At 44.3% G+C, this 22,232-nt stretch overlaps 1 protein-coding gene across 3 annotated transcripts in view; it reads left to right on the top strand.

Moving 5' to 3' along the window:
• The first annotated feature begins 1,785 nt into the window (after positions 1-1,785).
• GABBR2 (gamma-aminobutyric acid type B receptor subunit 2) overlaps positions 1,786-22,232 on the top strand; it is a 483,069-nt gene continuing 462,622 nt past the window's right edge. Inside the window, exon 1 of one of the 3 annotated variants that reach the window (XM_049830441.1) lies at positions 1,786-2,419. In XM_049830441.1, coding sequence (XP_049686398.1) covers positions 2,105-2,419 — 315 coding nt within the window. In that variant the 5' untranslated portion in view covers positions 1,786-2,104. Of the gene's footprint in view, positions 2,420-16,637; positions 17,007-17,146; positions 17,261-22,232 lie in introns of those variants that run through there. The other 2 variants (XM_049830442.1, XM_049830443.1) reach the window with 2 other exon arrangements.

Below are 22,232 nucleotides of genomic sequence, written 5' to 3'. Positions count from 1 at the left end.
TTGATTTATCCTGATGCAAGATCAGATGCACAGGAGCAAAGAAGCAAGTCACGCTTTTAGGCAGAATGGATCCCAAACAGGGTGTAGAGCATTCCGTAAAGCGGCAGCCCCATGCTAGGACAACGAGCGGGCCGGTTTGCCGACGGGGATTAGCTCTTCCGATGCGCCCAGCCCTCGGACGCGGCTGGTGCTGAGGGAGGTGCTGAGGTTGCTGCTGGTGGCCCAGCGCTGGCCGGCTGCAGGGTCAGAAGGGCCAATTCACAAACACGAAGCGGAGAACAGAGAGGGAAATGCCTCCAGGAATGATCCTTGAGGTGAGGGAAAAGTCAGTCTGATTATTTTACAGAAGGAAAACGCAGTGATTAATCTTAGCCCGTGTGCATGGGATCACTGATAACTACGTCCCCTTAAGCTGATAAAGGCGTGATGAGGACCAGCGATAGGAAGCTGGAATAAGACAAATTGTTCCTGAATATGAGATACACCTCTTAGCAAACTGATTAATAATTGAAATGATTTATCAAGAGATGTGGTGGACTCTTCATTACCGATGCCTTTAAGTCAACGCCGCTGGACGTCATTCCAAGGGAAGGGCTGTAAAGCGGGGAGCATTAACGAGATGACCGGTTGAGGCCTTCAGTCGCGTCACCTCACCACTGCTGCTGCGGGGATTTGGCAAACCACGGTCACGGGTGGGCAGCGGAGAATGCGTTCCCCGGGGTGGGGGGGACACGGTGGGAGCAAGGCAGAAAGCCCTGGTGAGTGGCGGGGGGGAGGGTATGTGCCCCACGTCGGTTGAGGTGAGGTAACCAGTTGGGAGCACTGGAAGGGGAAGGGGCTCCCCTCACCCAGGCTACCGGCAGAGTTGCGCCAACCCTCGGGGAGTGGGGAGGGGGACACACACTCAGGAATCCCTGCTGCAGCCTTCGTGGTTTTGTAGCCGCGAGCGGAGCCAGGCTCCACAAACGTGCTGGTTCTGCGAGGAAACGAAAATCAGTTAAAAAAAATTAATTTAAGAATTAAATAAAATCCCGGTTTCAGCTCTTGCAAAACGCCCCCCCCCCCCCCCCCCCCCCCCCCGTGCCGCAGCGCTGCCACGGCCCGGGGCCGGGGCGCGTGCCCGTGCGGGGCCGCGCGTGGGAGCGGGGTGTGTGTGTGAGGAAAAAAGGCGGGATGGGGGGGTGGGGGGGGGGGTGGCTCTCCGGCCTCCCCCCCCCCCCCCCCCACACACACCACCCCACTCCCGCTGGCTGTCGGTGGGCCGCGGCCACCTGCGCTCGTGTTGAAACCGCCACCCGTGGAAGGTGGTGCCCTGAGGGAAGGAAGCTCGGCCCGGCACGGCTCGGCCCGGCCCCGGGTCGCCTCACACCTTGCTCTGCCCCCGGGCCGCGCATCCAGCTCGGCGGCTCTGCCCGACAACCCCCCCGCCGGCTCCCGGGGAATGCGGCACCGCTCCCCTCCTCCGCCTCCCCGGCTCTAGGGGGGGGAGGGGGGGGGCTTTTTTTTTTTTCTTTTCCTTTTTGAGGAGGAGGAGGGAGGTGTTGAACGAGGGCTGCTCGGCACCCCCCCCCCCCCCCCCCCTCCGCGCCTGAGGGACGCTGTCCCTCCCTGAGCGGAGACGGGGTGGGTGGGGGGGGTAAGAGCAGCCGGGGAGGCAGAGGCAGGTCCCCCCGCTGCCTTGCTCTGCCGCCGGGGAGAGGAGGAGGAGGAGAAGGAGGAGGAGGAGGAGGAGGAGGGCGGCGGGGAGCAGCGTGTCTGTACGCGCGTGGTGGTGGTGGTGGTTATTTATTTATTTATTGCTCCTGGTGGTTGCAGCTGGCAGACCTGGGAAGGAGTAGGCGCCATTGCCAGAAGGATTATTGCCAGGGGAGAGGAGGAGAGGAGGGGACGGGGAAGAGAGAGGAGACCCCGAGGCTCCCGGGGAAGCGGAGAGAGGCGGCTCTTCTCCTCCCGCCCTGGCTTCTGCCGCCGGGGGATGCGCCCGGACTGAGAGGGGCTCGGCTCCCTTCCGCCGCTCGGTCCGTCCCCGTACCCCCCCCCCCCCCCCCTCCCCTTAGTCCTCCTCCTCCTCCTCCTCCTCCTCCTCCTCCCCCCATCCAGCAGCATGCATCCCTCTCCGCGGAGACCGGCCGCTGCCACCTCCAACCCTGCCATGCTACTGCTGCTCCTGTGCCTGGGCTGGGCGCCGCCGGGCTGGGGCTGGCCGCGGGGCAGCTCCCGGGGGGCGGCCGGGCTGCCCCCCAACGCCACCACGCCGATCTCCATCATGGGCTTGATGCCGCTCAGCCAGTCCGAGGAGGACCAGAAAAGCAAGATCGGCCGGGGGGTGCTGCCCGCCGTGCAGCTGGCCATGGATCAGATCCGCAACGAGTCCCTCCTCAACCCTTATTTCCTGGACCTGCGGCTCTACGACACGGAGGTAGGGACCGCCGCCGAAACCCGCTCCCGGGCCGCTGCGGGTAACCGGGGCGCAAGGGCAAGCGCGGACGCCCGGGCCGGGGCTTGCGGCTGACCGGCGGGGCCGTCCTCCTCCTCCTCCTCCTCCTCCTCCTCCTCCCAGCCCGCCCGCCAGCTGTGCGGGGACCGACGGCGGAGGGAGAGGGAGCGGAGCCCGTGGGCCGTATCCTGCGCTTCGCCCCGCATATATCCGGAGCGGCTCGCCCCGCCGACCCGGGAGCTGAGGGGAGGGGAGGGAAAGCCCCTTGCCCCGGCGCGGCGGGGGTGGGCTCGGGGATCAGGGCTGGGGATCCGCTGCCCTTGGCACGCACGTAACGCCGGCGGGGAGGGGGGGAAGGCTGCCTGCCGCTGGCCCTCCCTCGCCCGGCAAAGCCGCGGCCGCATCCCTCTGCCAGCCGCTGCCCGTGCAGCAACAGATGCACGCCGGCAGCTTTAACCCCGTTCCCCCCCCCCCCGTCCCCCCTCTGCCATCCCTATGTAGCCCCATGCGGCGCCGGGACGCGAAGGACAAGCGGCCGTAGCTTGAGGAGGAGGAGGGGAGGGTCCCCCCGTCTCGTCGTCCCGTTCCCTTCCCGCCCCCCCCGCCCCCCCCAACCTCAGTCGGGAGCGGCTGGGCGCCCACCCGGGGCGGGTGTGGGTACGCGGAGGTGGTCCCCGTGAAGAGTTAAATTTGCAGTTCCCCTCTCCCCGCGGAGCGCGGTGGGGGGGATGCCTGCGAGGTGCCCCGCTCCGGTGTGCGGAGGTCTGGCTTGGGAGAGGAGCAGTGCTGGGAAACATCTTTCCTTTAGCTGGGAGAGAGGGAAGGGCTTTGTTAAGTTGGTTCCCACCACCCCCAGCTGGATTTGGTTTTGGTCACAACTTCAATGACCGTGTGTGTGTGTGTGTGTGTTTGCGGAGGGCACCGGCTGGTTCAGTATCGAGGCTTTCCTGAAGATGGCAGCCGTTTCTCGTGTAATGCTGGCGTCGGGGGCTCATTTCCAAGACAACCCCCGGTGAAGCGAGCGACTACTGAAAAATCTTCCTGGCTGTCATTTAAGGAAGCCCCCCTGTCTTCTCCCCTTCGGTTCTCAGGATCCCGGCGCTGGGGGGGGGGGGGGGGGCAAGCCGGAGGCAGCACTGACAGGCTGTGCTGCTTCGTGACAGTGTCTCCGTCCCCCAAATTATTACAAAAGCCTCTCACTTCTGGGGTGGCTGCTTTTCATTGACATTCGTTTGTCATGGGATTTCCCCCCCCCCCCCCCCCCAGACATATCTGAGCAGAAATGTGTGGAGGGCAATATTGCTGAAGGTGTAATTTGGTGGGGGGGTGGGGGTGGGGGGGGAGAGCATGCTGCCGTCGTGTTGCGTTGTGTGAACAAGACTGAGGAGATACTGAAAGGGAATACCGGCAAGATCAGCCTAGAGTAGCTGTTTGTTTCCTTAAAAAAATGAATCTCAGGGAACTCTGCGATCATAATGAAAAGAATTATGGGGGATTTTCCGAATGACATTACCTGTTTCATAAAGTGAGGTACTTGTTAGAAAAAAATCACAGTTGTCCTAATCCTGTTTTCATTACATTATTCTATTTCAATCCTTCCCTTGGGTGGGATTGTTACAAAAATAACACATGCATAGGAAGTAGAGAACCTTCAGCAAGATCTCTTCCTTCTTCATACAGTAACATAACGATCAATAAGGTGCTGCACTTCATTGCAGTCAAAACATTTTGAAGGTCTTAATGCAGATTTTGGGTTCTGAACTAGGTAGTTAGCATTAAAAATTTCAGGGAAAAAATGCCCTATTTGTTCTGGAATGAGCGTCAGTTTCTTAAAAATTGCATTTTTACTGTTTTGTACTCTAGGGACATAAAGAATCAGGGTCATGTTGCCAGCTTGCTGTGTAGCTTTGAATGCTTTTAAGCAATTAATAAATGGATGGTTATGGAATGCTAAGTCAGGCGAATGTATATATCTGGAGTACGGTTGGATCATTATTGCATGCTTAATAGTGACAAGTAAATAACTTAGTGTTCCTGAAGAGCGCTAGATTGCACCAAAACGGAATGGACTAATGGCTGGAATAGCCATTAAATACATAATGGCAGTGCAAACTTTTTCGCTCGGTTCAGACATTACCTTATTCCTTCAGTGCACTTTACCGTAAGCAGAAGGGTAGATGGCTCATCATGCCCACTTGGTCTGCAGCCTATTTTCTGAGGTCGCCAATAAACAGATATGCCTGAAGGGCCTGGATCCTTATCATGGCATAATCACAGACCAGGGAGTAGTTCTCCCTCCCAGGGCTTCGCAGGTGGTGCTTGTGACATTGCTGGCTCTTGAAAAAGAGAATGTGGAGCCTTGAACACATGGGATTTTTTAATAGCTTGAGAAATAATTGTAGTACATTTATAATGCTTAGGCAATGTATGGCAGTGATTCAGAAACTCATATATTCTCCCTCACGACTTTCCAAAATCTCCCATTGTTGCAGTCTGATGTTTGTGTTGCAATTTTGCATAAAAGCTCATGAAAAATAATAATGAAAATAAACATATTGGATTTTTTTTTTAATTATGCATTCAGGTAGTTTTCTGTCAGGATTGAACTGAATATTTTAGTTTGCTTGATATTTCCGATTCATATAATGAAGCATTATAATGGCTTTACTTTCTGATCAGCCGTCTGAAGAATTGCAGTGTGCCTTCTAAGTTAGACTGTTGTTTGTCAGCACTTGACTTTGAGCACGCGAGCAGCAGCTCTAGTGTTTTTCAAAGCACTTAAACTGAATTAAGCACTTAAGTACAATCCTTAGTCTATGTCTCAACCAGTTCTGATTGTGTGGTACATCCCTTTGTTACAAAATATAACCAGAGGTTACAGCTAGTACATAAAAATGCAGAGGTTTCTGTCCTGAGTATTTTTGATGGTTAAATGTGTTTGGAGTGCACTCCTGATCCAGTTCGGTGAACTCTGTTTTGCTACCCCATGGGCATGTCTTTATGTAGGCTCAGTCCATAAAACAAAGCTCAGGTGCACGCATTTGCAGAACTCTGGTCTAAGTTAGTGACTTTAATTTGTGCTGTTCATTTCAATGAGAGCAGGAGCAAACTCTAGATGAGACTCTCAGGCAAAATTTCATAATTACATTATTTTAGAAACTAGAGCATTTATAAAGTGATCATCTGTAAAGAGTCTCATCCAAAATCCATTGAAATTAATGGCAGTAATTCACTGATTCCAACAGCCCTTGGACCAGGTCCTAGAAGTTAAGGGTGCTTGATAGCTTATGGCTTTGGATCAATAACCATGATATAATATTTTTTCTTTTTCTTCTCCCTGTGATTGTAACTTTAGCTGGTTGAAAATGCAAGGAAACGTTTTGCAAAATAATGAAATATAAAGCTCTACATACACTAGATGTAGTCCACAACTTCAAGTAAATCAGGAAAGATGATTTCTGCTTAAGCACCCTGACACACATCTGTTACAGGAAAAAAAAAAAAAAAGGCAGAATAACCCTAAAATAAAGGAATTAAACATTCTGGTAGACAATATTATCAATTTCAACAGTATTTAATTTGCATCAGGCAAAAACTGACCATGCAGAAGCTAGAGGAAGAAGCATAGTGGAAGAAGAAAAGGGCTTAAATGGAAGTTGGATATGTGCCCTTCTGCATCTGGACATCTTCCCTCAAATATGGAATATATTGTCTGATTTCTTGTAGGAGCAGTGCTGCAAGCCGTGCATAGACAGGCTGAATTTGTTTTGAATCTAACCACGGATAGTCAAGAAAGCTCTGTATGCAAGTTAGAATTCTGTCACTTGTTTCTGAAGATCAAAGTGAGTCCTGACAAGCTGAAAAAAAAATCTTTCAGAAGTAAGTGGGGTATATTGTCACAAAGAGGGAAGAATATTCGTAGTATGGGGATGAGATTATTTCATTTTCTCTAACTACTACAAATAATTTGTGGTAATCCTGATATAATCTCATCTTCGTGTAATAATACACTCTAATACCTTTAAATAGCAGGTTGGCATAGTAGGGTGAGCTCTGGAAGATGCACAAGACTCCACAATATCTGAAGGAAAATGTGAACTTATTGACATTGCATACATATTTGCCATCTCCGACTCTGTAATTAAGTAGAAAGTGCCTTGCCTAATTTATCTGACAAGAAGTTACAGTCTAGGTGTATTATAAGTAGACCTTCTCTTTATTTTCTTCTTCTACCAAAATATTATCTGTATTTTCAGTGAAACCCTCCTCCCTCAAAGTTCAAGAAAGTTGTACAGGCCGTGCACCAGTCTGGGACATTCCTACCAGTTATTCTAGGTTAAAAAAAGACCCTGAGCCTCCAGATAAAGATGCCTTTTTCAGAAGGTCCTGCCATGCATGGTGTCGACAAAGTCGACTCATACCTTGTTCCTGCAAGTGGAAGTAAGAGTCATATTTACTTTTACTAGGGATGGGGCCCATATTCTGGAAACAGGAGAGCAAGTTTGTGTCTCTGGTGCAAAATAAGGCATCTATCGAGGAGTGTGGAGCTCAGTGTTCAGTAGCACCTGATGGTCCTCAGAGTGGGACAAACAGCTACCGGTTGCCATCTGACAAACTCTGCCCTAACAGAATTGAGCAAGGGCATCCCCCCAGAAAGAAGTGCATACGATGTGTTGGTTAGGCCCTTTGTCTTAGCAGGCATAGATTCACGTCGCTCCGACAGCAGCTGGATTTGCACAGGGAAGTATGGTGTACCAAAGCCTGGTCGGGACTCTGGGGGTGAGCCCTGACACGCTTGTGAGTGCTCTTGAGTACTAAAGTGTCTGGAGCCTTATTTTCATTTTTCAAGAAGTGCTCAGAATGGGACAGATAAGGTGTGGTCATGGTCCTCTCGGAGTAGCAGCAGCTGAATGCACAGGAGATGTCAGAGTCTAAAAGAGGGTCCACTTTACAGCAGATTGAGCTGGCAGACATTTGTTCTTGTATCGTCAGATGAGCTTGTGTCTGGCATATGTTGAAGTAGTTGGGTAATTTCTTACCTTTAAATATTACCAAGTACTTGTGCTGTCTGATATATGCAAAGAGCGTAGCATTAAAATGCAATACGCTGCGTGTATGGATGATGATCACTGTCTACTCTGCTGGCGACGTTCTGCTTGGAAGGGACATATTTCTTTAAATAGTCAGTGTCCCCTTTGACTTTCGCATAATATGGCTCCATTTGCCACATAACCTCTTTTTGCTTTAGAGTTTTGTAAACTTGGAGGGAATAATTGAAAAGTTAAGTGTTTATGTTAATTCTATGCTGGCTTCTCTGCTGATGCTAAGATGTGGGTGGGGAGAGGAGAGAAATCATGTATTCACTGCACCCACTCCTGTGGGTGCGGATCCCAGACCTGCAGAATGTATATCCTCTAAATATCTCTGCAAAGAGATTAAAGCCAATGTATCATTTTCTGGCATATGTCTTGCAATTCAATGTATAACTTATCCTATGCATACTGCAAAACACACTGTTATGGAATCTTTTGATTCAAATGCCAAACACACTCTGTCAGCAGGGAAAAATTATTTTTTGAATAAATCCAGGAAGGAGTTTCCATTTACATTTGAAGAAAGAGGGGGGAGGCCCTATCTTCTGATATGGTTATCAACCAGAGTGAATTACTCAAGTTTGTGGAAAAGATGGGGTGTAATATCCTGGTGATAACTGTGAAGAAAATATTTGCAATAGGAGAAAGGAGAGGAAGGATCTAGAAGAGAGAGATTTAATGGTGGCATTCACACAAACAATTGTCAGTGTAATATTTAGATTGTTTTAATTAAATACACATAACTATTTGGGATGACAACATAAACAACATCACATGTCAGGGCTACAAAGCAGCGTCTCACGTTAATGACCTGAGCATGATGAGGCATGTGTGTCTCAAGCTTTGTTCTCTGCTTTCAATTTCATTGCTTTATGGACATTTTCATGGCATGTGGTGGAAGAACAATGCATTTGAGCAAACTGCAGAAGCTGGGAGCCAAACAGCTCCTTCATGAAACTCAAGTGGAGGCCATTGCTCTCACAGAAAAGGTGATACTTTTCCTTAGGAAGGGTTGAACCATCACATACAGAGGTCTGGCTTAGGGAATCAAGTGGTGGAAGTCAACAGAGGAAAACTCTCTGTGATCCATTTTGGCTTAAATAATTTTTGGAGCAGCTGGGGCTAGCAGAGAGGTACATTGAGACCAGTCAGCACGGGTGTGACTCAATCCTGTGGAGGTGTGTGTTGATATGCAGCAGCCCCATATATCCCAGGAGCTCTATTTCAGGCCGTGGGATTCCAAACTGAGAGGGTACAGTGTACATACGTCACATGTTTTTGAGTTTATATTTCTACTAGGAATCCTGGAACTAAATCAGTGACAGAGCTTGAAGATTTTTAGGAGCCAGATGCACTGTTCTCTGATTTGTGGGTCTAGCTGAGCTAGAAATGAGATTTGCAGTACTTTTGTGGTCCCCTGGCTCCAGCATTAACGGAACAGTAGCCTAACTCCTGAAGGAAACTGGTTCGAGCGCAGCATCACTCCAACTTAAGGAAGGCAGTGCCCCTAAGAATAGCTGGAATGTATTTTCAGTCATGCTGTGTCACCCCTTGCCATGCCACTGATGCTTATGGGATGTCTTCTTTGCAAGACAAAGATTCCTCTGTTTGCAGAGGATTTTGCCATGGGTAAGATCTGCTGGATTTGGTGGCTGCTTGATAACTGCCTGCTGAGTGGAAATGGGACATACTGACTGGCAAACACTTTTTTTTTTTCCTTGTGATGGAATAACCATGTAATCTCATTGCCAAGTCAGTGAGTGATGTCCAATTTGAGTGCCATTAGTTTTTCATTATCATCGGCCTTTAGGTCTGACAGTTTTATCCATAGTATTTTCCAAATAAGTATTCTTAAATGTGAAAATGAAAGCTAACATTAAAGGCAAATATCCACCTTCTCTCTGAAAATAATAGTCACAAAGAACCAAGAATATAAAGGCTAACTCAGCAGGGCTGTCCAAATTGTTCCTGAAGCTCCTGAGAGATGGAGGCCCAGATAATGGACTAATTACTTTAAAGTGAACATCAGGAGTTTGAGGTATAGGATTAGAAAACTTAGGTTTCCTACTATGGCCACGGTACTTCTCTTAAATAATTAACAAGTTCTAAGATGAGAGGACCATTAGGATTATCCAGCTCTTACAATATAGGCCATATATTTCACTTGGGGATTTCTGCCTGCTCCACTGTGAACTAGAATATGTACTTTAGAAAGCCCTTCGATCTTGTCTTCTGGATCCCCCCAAATCCTCCTCCCTGGAAAACTTTTCTCTGTGATTTGCTTGAAATCCCTTTAAAGGTCCCTTGCTATTTCCAGCTTAAACTCTGCTGACCCTGTAACCGCTGATGCTGTGAGAGTACCAGCTCTCAGCTTTTGCATATGCCACTCTCCCTGCAATGCCTTCCCAGCTGCAGAACTGGGAAGTCACCAGTGAGGCGGGCTGTGCAGGGTGACCAAGGCTTTCTGACTTTTTTTATGGCTATCCAGGGGAATCCAGCCTTGTATCAAGGGGTCTGATGGATTAGATCCTGCTGGAATCGGAAATCTTCTTCCCTCTTAAAGATTGTCCCGGACCAGAAGTGAAAACCTTACTAGCTTGCTTCTTGGCAAGCTGGGTCTTTGGATTCATGTTGCTCCTTCACTGAGTAGCTGGTTCTGCAGAATATTTTTTGAATTCCTGTCTGAACCCCAGTTTCTTCTCTACATCCACCTTTTTTGTCAGACCATTTTGCCACAATCCCCATTAGAGGAGCTCATCCTGTCTGCCTGGTTAAGTTATTTCCAGAATCTCAGTTTTTTTGGTAAAGAATCACTACCATATATCTTTAAAAGAATATATGTGTTCAATCTTTTGTTTCCTCAAAGTAGTTATGTATTTTAATTTACCGTTTACTTATGGTAGGCCTCAGCTTCTGCTGCAGCCTCACTGAACTACAGAACTATGTGAAGATTCATACACACAATAGGTGTCTAAGTAACCATTTTACATCCAAAACCTCCAGGGAGAAGTAGTAAGAGGCCCCTTTTGGGATGTTAATTAACTTCCTTTCCACTGTTTACTGCTCCTGCTTTCACAGGGAAGTAGTGTTTTTCTAGCAAAGAACACGTATCTTTCTTTACAATTTTTACACTACATGAAGTGACAGTTTTTGACAGATTAACACTTAGTGTAGTACAAAATATATAACATTTTTCAAGCATTATGATTATCAGAAATGCACTCTCTTGTATCTTAACAGCATCATATAGAGATATTTTAGTATACACATAGAGTATACAAATCTTTAACTCTGCATTTCTGTGGGGTCTTTCATATAATTTTAAAGTTCTGTAAAAGCACCTTGGGTTTTGCTTTCCCCTCTCCCCTGTGAATTCAGAGGGGCCTAAGTATTAATAATTGACAGGAGATTGACTGAGATAGAGAGCCAACTTTCTCTTTTTGTCCCTTCTACTTTCTCCCTTTCTAAAAATTGTAAGCAGGACCAAATTCCATGTTGTTGGTGAGAACCTAATCTGGAGGGATGTGCTAGTGGCAGGAAGACTTTATGCAATGTAGTAAAAGAAATTAAATAGCAATAGGTACCGCTACGTAGAGAAAGTGATACAAAAAGTTTTGTATTCCAGATCTTTAAACTTAGCCAAGCTTCCCTCTGCTCCTCATTTCTTGCTGTGAAGAATGCTAATGGTATCAGCTCCAGATTGCTTCTTTTTTTTTTTTTTTTTTTTTAAAAAAAGAAGAGTTTCAAGTTAGGTCCCTGAACTGAAGATTTGCTTTCCAAAAGCACCGAGTGATTTGCATTTTCTGTCAACATCAGTGGGAATTGCTGAATGCTCAGCACTTTAGAAAGCCAGCCCACCTATGAAAATGCAACGTGCTTCTATGAGGAGGAGACCTAGAATTGCCACTTTTAATTAAGAACAAAGGCATTCATAGTTACTTGCTTTAAAGTTTCAAATTGCCTGGTGGAATAAAGTGCTGATTTTGTTCAGCCTTTGGGATACAGATCCTTTCAGGATTGGTGTCAGTATTATCAGAATAAAATATCCTTTAGGATTAGATTATTGCACCTCACAGATCTTGTAGTTGAGAAATATGCAAGGTACAGGTATTTTTAAAAAACAGTCATTTGAAAAATAGTCATTTTGTAATTAACACGTATCTGGAAATGGTATGTTTGACCTTGGCAAAAATAACAGCTTGTATGATGTAAACAAAAGGAGTGTCACAGTGGGAGTATTATGTCCCTAGGGCCTTGTTACTCAAGGCAGGTCTATACGGCTGGCACAATTATGTCACTGGTGGGTATCAGGAGGTGTTTTCTTAATGTCAGCAGAAGCCCTTAGTGCAGTTACAGCAGCAAACAGCTCTTTCTAACTGATCTAATAAAGGTTATTTCATTTAAAGGGGATAGTTTACTTAAGGGTAGAAAGTGTGTTTTCCTTGACCAATGAGTTCAAAAGTTTGGTATTATTAGAAATAATTTTTTCATCCATTATAGAGCAAGTTACAGATTAAGCTGCCTCTGAACATTAAACTAGATAGACTGAGCTGCTGATTTGACACCCCCCCCCCCCAACTTTTTATGCATTCCTGTGGCTTTCTTCTGAATCTTTTACAGTTTGTCATCTTCATTCTCAAAGTGCTGCCACTAGAATTTGATCTATTACTTCAGGAATAATCTCACTGATGCTGTATATACTAGTAATTTTATCTCTTTTCTTCAAGCCTTCTGCTCAGAATGGAGGAAATGAATTTGATCTTTGTGCTGCAATGCCAGGGAAGAGAGAAAGGAAGCAGAGATGAGATTTTCAGGCTACATATGAGGAGTGAGACACTAGAATTTGCAGCAAAAATAAATTTTCATTTGCCTTCTCCAGATGAATCTCACTAGCTACAAGCAAGTCTGGTCAGTCTTGATAGGGCAGTTGGAAGTAGATAGCCTGGTCATTTGGGTGATGCTGTGGGAAGTAAATAATTTTAGCTGAACAGCCAGCTACTTAAAAAGCAGGGACACATTAGAACAGATGATAGTGTCTCAATATTGAAGCTGCTCTTGGCATAGGTGGAGGCTTGGTCTTGATGTAAGAACTGGAGTTGCCATCCAAAATAAATCATAATGGTTTCCAATGCATTACCAAGGTTTCTTAGGATGTGTGAGTACTCTGTACTCTAGTTACACTGAGCAATTAAGCAGCAAGAGCAGAGACACGTGGGACAAGAGGGGTGAATGATAACCTACTTTGAAAAAACTAACATTTGAGGCTGGTATTAGAACATCCTATAAATGTTAATGGGTGTTACTCAAGCGGGAGGAAATTTTGTGTGGGAGGTGTGGGGTGACATATAGCTTAAATATATAGCCAGCCTTTAACACAGTTAGTACAGTCTATAATCAACTTTTTACATGAACTAATAACTCTTTAAGTGATTTATGGTTCAGAAATACTGATCAGGGGATTGAGAACTCAATTTAAAATGCCATAAAGGCAGAGGATAAAGTGGTAAGAAGGGCAACACAAAAGATTTCTCCTTTTGCCTTTGGAAACTACTGGCTATAGGCAATATATTTATGCCAGGTGTTTTGTTTTTTTTCTTTTTTAAAGTTCTCAGCCACTGTGCTCCTACGAGGGAGCACAATTTCCTCCTACAGTTTCCCTCTCTCAAAATTACTCAGTTTGTGCAGATCTCACAAAGGAGATGCCAGCAGTGAGTCATCTGGTCACCAGCTCTGTCCTAAGGCTTTCAGCTAGCTCTTGCAAAAGCTATAGTGATCCTTACCATGCTGAAGAACAATTGTTTACCTTTGGTAAAGCCTCCCAAAATAGTAGGGAGGGCAGGGTTTGAAATGAAATGCCCTTCATTTTCTGACACTGAAATCAAGTTTCAAAATCAGTACTATTTCAAGTAGTTGTGGAAATTCAGCTTCACATTTGAGAAATGTATAGAAGATGCAGTGAGTTGAATGATCAGATTAAGATTTCACAATTATTATGCTTTGGTAGTAAATTCTGAGGGTGTTGAGTAAACTCAGTTGAAATACTTTATCTTCAGATGTGTGACAGGGGCATAACAATCTACTTTTGTAGGTATTAAGCCTCAGGAGATGTTATTCTAAATGGGAAAATTATACCTGTATGATTAATCACATGCGTGGCAAACACGGCTAGTTTCTTCATCAAAATGAAAATGTATGGGCATGTTTTGACACAAGTATTACAGGATTAATTAGCAATAAAAATACTATGTAAGAAATAATCATCTGTTTAGATAGTTAAATGTTTCTGTCAGAAAGCAGACTTTAAGGAAGCAAGTAACATGAGGCTGCACTAGTACATGATCTTGTTTGTTCCTTTGCCAGACATGGGTTAAATGCGGTAATGCAGAGGAGACCCAGAGGCAGCACAAGGAGAAAAAAAAGACTGGTCTAGGTTGAAGCCAGTCACGTATCTATAAAAGGAAGTGATGCTCCCTGAAATGTATGTCCTTAAAATCTACGTCCATCCATACAGTGCTGAAAATTATTTCATAGCCTCTGATACACCATTTCTTTCTCATGAATTTAAAGCCATTGGTTGGGCAACGGAGGTTGAATGAGGTGTGGTGACAGATTTGTTTTTTGAACACAGAAGAGGATATTGGATATTCAAACCACATCTTTTTGTTACCTAAGTATGAGCTAACGCTATGACTTGTGGAGCCCCGTGTTCCTGCTTGGTGAAAAGATTTAGGCATAGGAAGAAGAGCAGTTCAGGGCACCTTAACTGCTGAGGTTTGGCAGCATGAATACCTCCCACTTTCCTCCCCTCCTCTCCCTTGGTGTAGTCAATGTTGAAATAATGCTGGTAAAGAAGGCTGGTCTGAGGACTATTTGCCAACAAAATCCTGTTTAAGCCTCTAAGAAAGGTATTAAATGGGATTTAAGGAACATCTTGGCCTACACTGGCCCTCTGCTCAGGGAAGAATTTCATCCTGAGTTTAAAAAATGTTTAAAAAATATGTTTTCAATAATCACATTATAGAATCGTAAGACTAAGCAACAGAAAGTACCTATTAATTCATTGTATTAAATTGTTGCTATGCTGGACTGTGCTACCAGAGTGTGCTTCCTACTTAGTGTTGTGCCCAGCTAATGTGCTAAATTTCTCAGTCTAGGGAATTCGCATAGTAAATTTTGACCCTGCTGCACTTGACTCGAGCATAGCCTTGTACAGGAAGAAAACCAGTATCTCCTTCCCCACATGAAAGGCTCCGTACAGCCTTCTGCTTTCTGACTAGAGGCAATGGTGATGAAGAAAAGCAAGGGTTATGCAGCAGGTATTTCTATTTCACCTCGTGTTTGTGTCCAAGAATGCATGGAGAGGGATAATAACTGATTGGGCTCTTTTCTTGCCCACCCAGTTGCACAAGTGACTTGGCGGAAGAGTCACTGTGGAGAGTTAGTAATAAATTGAGCGTATCTCCTGCTTGGGGCTATTTGATCTGCCCAATGCAGACATTTGTTTCTTCTTTATTAAATATTATTTTGCTCTTTTTACTTTTATTTATCTATTTACTTTCATGCCCTCATGTCATGCAATATATAGTTTGTAATTATAAATTAGTATGTTTATAATTAGACTTTATTTGAGATTTTCTATAGAAGCTTTCTAGTTGCATGTCAGTTTCAGAATAATTTATTGACCTGGAACACTGTGTTTTGAAAATTAAAATTGAAAAAAACACCCTTACTTTCTGTAGCAAACTAATACTTAGTTTTGAAATGTCAACTATTCACAAAATAAATTGCCAAGCTCTGAACATATAATTTCAAATTTGATTTATACCAAATTAAACTTCCGCCTGTGAGCCCTTCCATTTGTTTTCCTTTCAGATTATTGAGTCATGAAAACCTTTGAGGTTTTGGGTTTCCATCCCAGCTTGGCACAGGGCATTTCTTTTGAAATCTTGAATTTCCACAAGATGGCAAAACAATTTGCTGTTCAGCTGCATGTGTAATGAGACTGCACTGAAAATCGGAGCTTTTTTCTTCTTGGACAAACAAGTCTCTCCCGGGCCAGATGTTCTTCCTCTCCCTGTCCATGGGCTTGGCTCTTGCATTTTCCCTCCCTTGCCCATGACAGCATCCTGGTAGGTGTGTGTGGGGCTTTCTGTGCGTGGGGAGAGCTGGCTGCTTGAATGGAGGGAAGGGATCACCCAGGTGGCTGCTTACAGGGGAGCAAAGTGGGATTGCTGCTGTGAAGGGAGCACGGAGGAATGTGCTTGCCTGAGTGGGGAGGTAGCCTGCGAGTGCTGGGGAACAGAGGCGCAGGTTCTTTGGTGTGGTGGTCCCTTATATGTTTCCTTCTCACCCTGGTGAGTTTTGATTATCCTGCAGCAAAGGTGATTTTCTCCAGCATTACTATTTTCTCTGCATTTCTGACTGCACAGCATCCATTCCATTCCGTAGCCTGGCACATTACTTGGAAAACTGCAAATAGTGTGGTGAAATGACTTGGCTAGCTGCGACAATATGTGAAATGCCTGTCAAAGGCTATGTGACCGTACATGGGAGGAACAGGCCTGACTTCTGTATATGCTCACAATTAGCATTGATTTTAAGGGAAGCATGGGGTTTCTGAGAAAAGCAGAATCAGGCAGAGGATATACAGCTTTGAGCTGATGCAGCTTTTGCCCTAGAAGTATATAAAATATTACCAATACTCAAGACTGCCTATTCTCTGTTTGGTCTGTATGAAGCCAATTGAAAACGTGATCTCTGCAAGATAAACCAAACGGAAGCAATCTTCTGACCCAACCGTGTACAGATTGCTGCAAATACAAGTTCAGCATGCAACCGCTTCGATCAATCCCTAGAATATCTATTTTCAAAGGAATCATACTAGTTTGTTTATTGATTTGTCACCTATGGATGAATATTTCTGCTACAGAAATGTTTAAAATGACACATGTTTAAAATTAGACTTGGCAGAGCAATTTGCCTAGAGATTATTCTTGTGAAGTATTGATTCACAGCACTGCTGTGAGCTGGATTACTGTCCAAATTGGAAAAGCCAGTCGAAGAGAGGTCTTTATCCTTTAATAACAATTAGCTCCTTTCTTAGAGGGACACAGCTGACTGAAGCAAAGGAAAGCTGCAAAATGTCGGGCAACCAGGGAATCTAAGGCCTGCTCTTCAGGGATGTGGACTGCAGGGGAAGGGAAGGAAAAAAGAGAAAAGCACCAAGAAAGATGGTTTTCTGGAACTGGAAACTAGACACACTGGTGCTGTTTGTGTTACTAATAATCAGGTGCTCTGAGGAACGGGATCGCACTCGCCTGTCTCTTCTTGGGCTTTCACCTGCCAGCTGCCTGATTGATCGGAGAAACCTAACGGCAGGCGTGTTGCCTGCTGTCCATTTAGCCTTGAAACATTTATACAAGCATTCATGGATGTTGAAGAACTATGAACTCCAGGTGTCATTCTACGACACACAGGTAAATGGACGTAGGTGTAGAGCTATGTAATGTTTGAGCCTCCTCTGTAAGCACACTTTTGAAAGCTTGCAAACCAGCTCTGCTAAAATACAGCAATTATGGCTGGCCAGAAAAGTTTGGGCTGTTGGGTGGATGCCTGATCGTGACGGGGATCTTGCAGTGCAGTCGTGCCCTGCTGGTGCTAGAAGCAGGAATAAAGAGTGTGCCAGTTAGGAGAGATGGCGAACACCTATGGCTCTTCAGGTGTTTCTGAGGTACCCAGAAAGCATTCCCCAAATCTATAGCTTGCTGAATTGTTCTGTTCCTGCACTGTCTTCTGCGTCTTGCTCTTCCTGCTTGCTTGCTGGTTTGGGAAAAATTAAGGGCTGATACAAGAGGTGAAGATTCTCAGGAGATAGATATAAAGAGTATTGAGATAATATCTGTCATCGTAATACTTTCAAATTTGAGAAAAGCTGTGGTTTTTACTTTTTCTTCTAGGACTGAAATACATCTTTATCTTCTGTGCAGAAATTAAATGGAGACAATTAATTTCTAAGGCCTGTCTTTTAAGCTGGCCAAAACAGCTGTGACAAAATTAAGAGGAGAGAATTGCACATCAGGGTGGTCTGGGACTGTAAACCTATTCCTAAGGAGATTTTCACTGATTTGAACTTCTGTCTCCTGCATCGGAGGCGTGTTGTGGAGCAGATGCCCTCAGACTCATCCACACTTACGTGCATATGTGCATACAGGCTCCATATAGAGTAGTAAACTGCTTACTATATTGCAGCTGCAAAGTGGTGCATCTAAACGTATTTGCTTATCTATAAACCTTTAATCATGGACTGTACTGTTATGATTAAGTTATTAAGATTTGACATTATTATACCAATAACAGTTACACTGCATTATATAATGGGAAGAAGGTATTATATGTCTTTTTGAAACTCTAGAAAATTATCCAAGGGAGAAATTCTAATGTAATTTTAATTGTGCATTTGGTTCATAAGCACTTATGTGTAATTCTTGAAGTACTTAACATATAACAAACATGATCCCATATGCTATAAAGTTACTTGAGGATAGCTTCCATGTTTAATAATGTAACACAAATGTATCAACTACATATACTCACTAAGAACATGCCTGTCTTATAAATTACTTTTAATACAATTCACTCATTTATTCGTTTATAAGTTCCTACTGGAAATGTAATTGTAGATAAGCAGTCCTGAGAAATGCGTACATCTTGGTTTCTCACGTAAAAGGATGGAGATGTGCAGTAACATTTCACCTTAAATAACTGGAAAGTATGTAGATGTGAGTTTAAGTGGGCAGCAATTAAAACCTACTGGATTTGCTCAGATTCAGTGCTTTTAATCCCGTTTCATTTGGTCTGGGGGGGGGGGGGGTGGGTGTAGGTGGATGTTTATTTGTTAATTGTGTTTGCATACTTTCCAGTTCTAGGAGCAACTCCAAACTATTTTTGCCCACGTACATGTTCAATAGATTTGAATTGCTAAACTTCAGCTCTGTTGCACTGATCTCTGCAATTTGAATTGAAATATTGAAGTAATCTGTAATTATCTTTTTGAAACAACCCCTGGAAAAAGACATGTCATGGTGACTTGTAAGAGATTAGGGGCATTGAGATTTCTGATTTTTCTTCCTGGTTCTGAGAGTAGAGCACACACTCTCGAGTTTTAAGTACTGATTACAGACAAGCTACAGAGGTCCTTGGATTTAATCATTTCTCAGGGACAGTATGGGTGCGAGAGATCTGTTTATTAATGATGTGAGCCCAGATCTGCCACATGTGACCTTATACAACCTTTTGATTAACTTTCTTTTAAGTAGAAAATACAGATGTTTGGCTCTTTGGATGTGACATCTCTCAGGACTGGGACAGATAACTGACTTTTTGGCATAGTTAGCTAGGAAGAGAGAAGAGAGAAGTTGCATCCAAAAATATTTGTGCTGCTTTTGCTGAAATAAGAAATGGAAAGAAATCATGTCACCCAATATATGACGTTGCACAGGGCTTGAACGGAGTTGTAGCTTCTTTCATGAGCACAAGGGAGCAAGGTTGCACTCTCTCCTGTGCCCTTGGAGTTTTGAATCCACATGCTCTGCCTCCCATGAGAAAGCACTGCCCTACTGCATGGTAGGGTGTTCTGGGGAGGGTTCTCAGTCTTTTGCTTTGCTGCTGTTCTATTTAAACTAATTAAGCTGTCAGTACTCCAGAATGCGAATGGTAACTACGAGGCAAAGGGAGCACTCTTGCAAGAACTGTCTGAGTTCTTTGTGTTAAATGAAGTTGTTTCAGCAGGAGCCTTTGGGAAAACTTTCTTCAGCAGAGTACTTTGTAATTTGGTGGCTTTGGCACTGAGCTGAGAACTGAATGCTTTCTTTGACGGATTTTTTTCAGGTCTCCTATGATTTAACATGCGTTTCCTAATTACCCTGTTGTCAATTGCTTGGAAGTGGGAATCCCTTAAACACTCATGATGTAGCACTTCCACGTTAAAAAATGCTTAAATATTCACTGAGAATGAAGAGCAGGCGAGTGAGAATGATCTTCTAGTTTGGTAGATGGCTGCTTATCCCTCAAATGGTACATCTATGTCTGCAGTGTTTATTTATTTATACCAGAAGGACAGTGTTAACAGGACGGATACATCCCTCTTTTCCAGCTACCCCAAGCAAGGGCATCTTGGAGAGGGGTGTGATGTGTTTCCCCCCTCTAACTGAAGCAACGCTGAAATTGGGTTGTAGGGAGAGCCCTCATCCTTGAAATGCTGGACAAAGGGTGTGGGAAGGCAGAAAAACTGCTCCTGCAGGTTTGTGAATCCAACCATGGAGCAGCTTTTTAGTATAGTAGGGGAAATTATGCCCTTGAGATTTTTACCCATGGGGGTGGGCAGCCAGGTATAATTGAGCTGTCTGTGTATCACTTTATTTCTGTCTTTCACCATATGGCTGACATCTGGAGGCTCTCCTTCTCCGCCATCCTCAGGGTCACCGGGCTGGTGGATTCTTACAGGCTTAGGCAAATCTAAAAATAATTTTACTGGTGGATAAAGAACAACATTTTGGTCCTTCAAAGTTACTGTTATTCCTCTGTTCTTACCTAGTTTTCTGTGAGTTAGTGGCCAATACAAGGACTGTGAAGTGAGTGCTTTGATTAGCGATGATGTTAATAGGAAACATTCACATGCTGTAACTGGGACGTGGCTTGAGTATACAAATAGACTTAACTCTACCACTGGGATTTTCTGAGTAGTGCTGATTTGCACTCAGATTGCTTGTTGACACTTGGCTGAGTCTATCCTAATGTGTATCATCTCTGACGGGGGTGATACAGCATGTCCCGGTCTGACTTGAAGGCTGGTTGTCTTTTCTTTGGTAATAAACTGGTTCCTTTGTAATGGAATGACACAACAACATGATAGCTGTGTGTCAGCTTATTTAAGGCAGACCTTTATGTGCTTATTAAAAAAAACCCAAAGCCAAATAGCAATGGAACAGTCACCGAAAGTGACATTGATAAGCAAATTATTTCTACAGTGCAAATTTCAAGGCATGCTTGTTTTCTTATCCTACCTAAATAAGAAAAAAAATTCTGCTTCAGGCTCAAGATGCAGTAAACTGAAGCACTGCTGAATCAATTTTTTTGATTGTATGCATACAGGAATTTCTGCTTAAAAGCAAGTAAAAAAAATAGACATTTTGCAATGTCACTAACACACATCACTTATTGATTAGACTATTATTTCATGAACAAGAAAAAATACCTATTTGTTTTCATGTGTGCAACTCATTGCATATGATCTGTAACTCCAGCTTGTACGTTCATGTCTTCTGAGATGCTCTATGAAACCATCTGCCAGGACAGGCATAGGAAACAAAAGCATCATGTCATTCATGTTTGGTAAAGACATGACATTTTGGAAACTTGTGAGTTGGTGTCCTAAAAAGTTATTAGAGGGCCATGTGTTTCGTAAGTCAGTTCTTGACATCTGACATTCACATGAGCAAGGTATTGTATTTTACCTCTCAGAGAATACAGTTTCTCAATACAGTATCGTAGGCATGAAAATTGTGAACCATAAAATACTTGTCAAATGCTAATTTTAGCTTTCCTAAACTGCCGTATCACTATCCCTATTATTAGAACTGTCTAACTGAAAACAAGAAGAAAAGGTGTTCTGTTAGCTATGGTTCCCCACCCTCCCCCCCCCCCCCCCAAAAAAAAAAGTCTCTATTATGATTCCTGGCAATAGCTCTTTGTTTTCTAAATCCTATATTTAAGAAAAAGAGTAAGTAGACGAGCCTGGCTAAATTCCTTATAAGCTATTCTTGTGAACTGCCACAAAAGGTATCCAGTTTCAGTTTTATTCTCATGTTTCACTTTGCAGTGCAGCAGAGGTTCGGAGATGTGCAAAGGGTACACAATAGTTGCCTTACGTTAACCCTTTCTAAGGGTTATTTGAGCTTATTCTCATACAGCAAAAAGAAATGTGGTCTTTCCTACCTTTTGGCCCCAAAGTCTTTATTTAATGCAGACTCATTCTTTATTCAGACTTAGTCTTTATTCATTGATGTAATTCTAACTTTTAACTCTGTCTTCTTAGTGTCACCATTTCTTTCAGGCCTTTACAGTTGCTCGGTGTAATGCTCCTTATATATATGGATGGTGTATAAGCAGACATCTGATGTGAGAAAAACGATTTGGGCTTGGCATTTTTTGTTTTCCTGTTACTGCTTCTGAGCCATAAGGAATTTGAGCAGAGGAGTTGGTTGATGGATCCAGTGAGGGCTGACAACCCAGGAGGGGGGTTTGGCACTGTCAAGCCGGGGGTGTTTCCAGACACGTCCAGGGCAGAAGAGCTCTCTGCTAGGTCTGGGCTTCATCTGACCTGGGTTTGGGGGTCTGGGCTGGGGATATCTCCCTTCAGCTCGTGTGGCGATGTTTCCTGTGCCGTCAAGGAGTAGGCACTTCTATGTGGAAAAATTCATCTGACCTATTTTAGGTGACTATTTTAAGATAAAAAGAATTGTATCCTAGAGGAAGCTTATTTCTCTCTGTGAAGTATAAAGGGAGCCTCAGCTGGCTAGTATAGATGTAGATGTCTCCTATGTGGAGACCTGTATTGCGTCAGCTAGAGCCTACCCTAGATGTCTCTGGGAATTTTAATGTAAAAAGCTGTAGTAACAATGCGTTTCCATCGCTCACTTCCCACC

Source organism: Accipiter gentilis, chromosome 27 (genome assembly GCF_929443795.1).
Source record: "Accipiter gentilis chromosome 27, bAccGen1.1, whole genome shotgun sequence".
NCBI lineage: Eukaryota > Metazoa > Chordata > Aves > Accipitriformes > Accipitridae > Astur > Astur gentilis.
Note: the sequence above shows the minus strand (reverse complement) of the source record. Positions and strands in the feature narration are given on the sequence as shown.